Source organism: Ornithodoros turicata, chromosome 1 (assembly GCF_037126465.1).
Source record: "Ornithodoros turicata isolate Travis chromosome 1, ASM3712646v1, whole genome shotgun sequence".
NCBI classification, from domain to species: Eukaryota; Metazoa; Arthropoda; class Arachnida; order Ixodida; family Argasidae; genus Ornithodoros; species Ornithodoros turicata.
Genome location: NC_088201.1, coordinates 136,356,149 through 136,360,562, shown reverse-complemented (window position 1 = coordinate 136,360,562; position 4,414 = coordinate 136,356,149). Strand labels below are relative to the sequence as shown.

At 45.6% G+C, this 4,414-nt stretch overlaps 1 protein-coding gene across 1 annotated transcript; it reads left to right on the top strand.

Annotated features, from left to right (window-relative positions):
* Positions 1–559: 559 nt before the first annotated feature.
* LOC135369520 (uncharacterized) lies at positions 560–2,020 on the top strand. The gene is made up of 3 exons (XM_064603104.1): positions 560–668; positions 930–1,238; positions 1,737–2,020. Exons 1-3 carry the CDS (start codon positions 581–583, stop codon positions 1,925–1,927), a joined length of 588 nt encoding a protein of 195 aa, XP_064459174.1. The 5' UTR covers positions 560–580; the 3' UTR covers positions 1,928–2,020.
* The last annotated feature ends 2,394 nt before the right edge of the window (positions 2,021–4,414 follow it).

The following is a 4,414-nucleotide window of genomic DNA, read 5'->3' as shown; positions in this document are numbered from 1 at the left end:
CTGTAAAGGAAGTCCAGTTGTTTTTGATCAACGCATGGAAACATTGGAGGCTAGATTAAGCAGTTCGCTGGTGTGCTTGATGACACGTGTGGCACATCTGCTGTCTCTGCCTGCGCCATGGCCAGAACATTCGGCAAATCCTTTTTAAAGCAACAATGATGACGACTTTTGCAGACGGCACCATTGCGCTTTTGACGAGAACGAAAATCAACAAGAAAGGAACGCACCACTGCTCCTTTAATTTTATTTTATTGATGCCACGTAATGAAACAATCAACTAAACAACGTTTCAGTTTGTGCTGCTCAAACGCCAATTTCTTTTTTGACTCAACATACATAATCAAGAGCGCGATGTCGCCTATTCATATGCTCTACGGCCTCCACCGTCATCGGATTGTATAGACGAGTCGTTTCTAGTAAGTACATTAGTGGCTCCTATAGGTTATGCTTATCCTCCCCCACGTTCCGTCAACGAATTCCGTGGCCCCTGTCAGGAAGTATTGGAATTGCGAAGCACATTTTAAGGCATTTCAATGCGTGTACATCGTTAAACTGGAAGAATACAGACATTCCTGTTTCTATGAGCAGGTTTGCCTTTGAGAGTCATTCGAGAAGGATCATAAGAGCCAAGATGCGTTTTGCTCTCATCATCGCCGTTTTGGTCGCCGGTAAGTAAATAATCACCGTTCTTGGACTTCTGATAAATCAGCAGAGTACTAAATATGGATGGGTTAGGCTACTCCTGTGTTCGCCGCTAAGGTACACAGTCCAAATAAATCACTGTTTGTTTCTTACGTCTTCATCTCGTACCAACTAACTAAATTATGGTTCATAATACTTCCCGAATCGTTTTCGCGCTTGGGCCAGCGAACTTTGCGAAGCTGTACATGCACATAAAGCAGTACATGATCCTTATTTTATCCCTGCAGGTGCATTGGCAGGGCCTGTGGTTGAACCTTTCGAGGTACTCGACGAGGACTCTGTTTCTTTGCCCGACTTCGAATTCACTGGGCTTGGACTCCACAGGAGGGACGTGAAGTTCACCCAAGGAAAGGTAGAGGGTCTTAGCACTGTCCTCAGGCCCCTTCGCGGTTGTAATGGACGTTACAAGGGCCAACTCTCTGTCAGCGGCCTCAAATTCACCTACAAGGCTGTAGCCACTCATCCAGAGCAAGAGTTCGACGTGGTAGTAGAAGTGCTTCATGGCCTAACAAGCGTAGACAGCGAGAGGGCATACGGTGAGCACTTTCCTATACCATTATTATTATGTGCGAGATAAAAAGGCAGTAACTTGCACTGTACCAACGTGCGGAAAACTCATGAAAGGTCGCTAGTTTTGACAATTCAGGCAGTGCCAATAACGGAAGCCGAGCCCGCACATCTCCCACCTATGACGCTCGCTGACTCTTGAATACTCCCAAAGACATCGATGAAGTTTTCTTTGTCTTCTGTTCGTGGTAGCTGTCTTCTATCGATCTCTGCGACTCAGAGTACTATTAGATTACATTATGCTGCACGTGTGTGGTACCTGTAGTCAGTACTGGAAAATGCTACGCCTGAAATGAGCTGGCGACGCACAACCTACTTATAAATTTCATCCCCTTACCAGTTGTGAAATTATGACTTTCTACACTGTCCACAGCTGCAAATCTCCTCTGTACACGATAGGTTTTCGTGCGCCAGAGCTCGCAAAGACCCACAATGGTAACACAGAGCCCCACCACATATCTTTGCAGATGAAAGTTTGCCAGTGAAGGACCACCGTGTGAGGGCTCTCCACCAGTACGTCAGGCAACCAGTGGAGTTCACCAGCGACAGGGTCGAGAACCGTTTGTTTGAAGAGCTGCTCAAGCAGAAATTGGCTCAGCTTCTGGACCAGTTGACGCAGACGAAATCTTTCGAGCACTTCTTTAAGAATGTTGTCTAAAGTCAAAGTTCAGCAACCTTCTCACGAGGGTTAGTTAACTCGCGAAATGCTTTCTGTAAAAAGTGTTACAAATAAACGATATGCGTAATGGACCGCCTCGAGTCATGGCACATGAAAAAGCATCACGCTTAGGCCTACAGACTGTCATCTAAGCGGACCAATCATCAGAGGACCATCTCTTGCGAGGACCATCCTTGCAGGGTTCGAGGGGAACGCAGTTCAGCTGTTGATGACTCAATAACATGTTCTATTGAACACTGTGGGGATGGGGTGACCCATATTAGGTATAATCTACTACTACTGCTACAGGCCTACAAAATCTACAGATCCACAATTCTTCAAACAGGGTAGCTAGTTATGAAATTATGTCCCTTTACTAGTGCCGTGCAAATATTTGACACGAATACTTATATGTTCGATTTGAACTGCGAATCGAATCGAATGCCTCTTCCATATCCAATATATTCCATTAGTTGCCGTGAAACAGGCGACGCGAGAACAGGCAATTAATCTACAGCGAAGCCGCCAAGAGACACTGTTTCAAGGAGCATGGAAGTGACATTTAACATGACTCGAAACCCTGCTTCATCTGTGAAGCTGTCGACAAGGAGTCACCAGACAAAATATTTTCGCTCTGCGGCGTATGCTCACTGCGCAATAAAATTTTCAAGACAGTCCGTGGAAGCAGAAGCGGACGAGACACACGAGCCTCGTGTGACGTAGAAACTGCTCAGCGCCTTTTCTATTCAATTTTTTATTTCTTCTCGGCTCACGCCTTGCTTAGACATGCTTGAGCTGTGCCGTTGGACGTCACTGGCCACGTGCCGCAGCCCGTGATACGTCACGACGTCTTCTGCTTCGCCTATGCGCTCTTTGGATGTGGAGAGAGTCTTTTAAAAGTGTGCCTTGTGCGTGCTCTGAGGTTGCCTGCGCTCATCGTTCTTTCGCAGAAGCTTATTTTATTCGTAGCAGAAGACGTCGCAGCGAAACACAAAAAAAATATTTTTGGGGTCACTTCCATACTCCTTTAACTGCACTTACCGTCACACTTTCCAGCCCCGATAAGGCTCCGTCGGCGTAGATGATGTGCTCTTATGGCACGCTGTTTCGGTTTCGGCTCATTTACATTCCGAAATAGTACCAGTACGTCAGGCAACCAGTGGAGTTCACCAGCGACAGGGTCGAGAACCGTGTGTTTGAAGAGCTGCTCAAGCAGAAATTGGCTCAGCTTCTGGACCAGTTGACACAGACCGAATCTTTCGAGCATTTCTTTAAGGCTGTTGTCTAAGGTCAAAGTTCATTGATTGTTGAGTTGTGTTCAAAGTTTTTCATCTATTGAACACCGTGGGGATGGGTCGACCTGTATGAGTAAAATCTACAACTACTACTTCGAGTATACAAAATCTACAGATCCACAATTCTTCGAACAGGGAAGCCAGTTATGAAGTTATGTCCCTTTACTAGTGCCGGGCGAATAATTCACACGAATACTTATATGTTCGATTCGAATTGCGAATCGAATCGAATGCCTCTTCCATGTCGGATATATTCGATTAGTTGCCGTGAAACAGGCGACGCAAGAATACACCACAGCGAAACCGCAAGAGATACTGTTTAAGTGCACTCACAGTAACACTTTCCGGCCCAGATAAGCCTCCGTCGACTTAGATGATGCGCTTTTATGGCACGGTGTTTGGGTTTCGGCTCATTTGCATTCCGAAATTCAGCGATGGATGTTGCATAGCACTCGCTCTTTTCTGGATTATTAAGGGACGATTTAAACGAGGATTGTCTCCCATTATGCTCTCTCGCTTTTGCACAAAATTTCCTAGTTAAAACGTTAAATATTGCATTTTAGGTAATTAATCATCTTATGGTTACATGCTATCTTACAGAGAATGTCCACTTAGCCGTATAACTCGACTACAAAAACGACATCAGTGCTGCTCTCGTACTTTTTTAAAACTAGAATTCTGTAAAGGATAAAAATAGAAACCTGTAATAAAAGGAGTTTTCACTAATGGACACTTTTTCGTGTCTTGTTACAAGACGGTGAATATAAAACTGGGTCATGTCTATACCTCATAACATTGTTGAATTTTGTTGTGGAACTAAGTAAGTAAGGTTTAACTCGCCACGGCTCAGACATTGCCCCAGTTCCTTGATCTCCTCATCCTTCTGTTCCCATTTCTTTATCCGCTTCCGCGCTCTGCCACCACTGGACGACCGCGCTGCTTGTAGCTTCGTCGCGGACCCACCAGGGTCCTTGGCGATGTTGCTGCTTTCCGTCATCGTAGTGGCTCTACAGCTGTTGCCGTATAGTACTTAGTTACATCGTCACGGAATCGTTCCGTTCTTGTTGAAACACTGCAGGACGAACCCAAGAAGTATGGCAACCCTCTCTGGCTCTGGAGGGTCTCGATAGCGAACTAAAGTCGTGGTCTTCCTCTGGCCCTTGTAAGCCCAAAGTCTCACATTGTTTCCTGA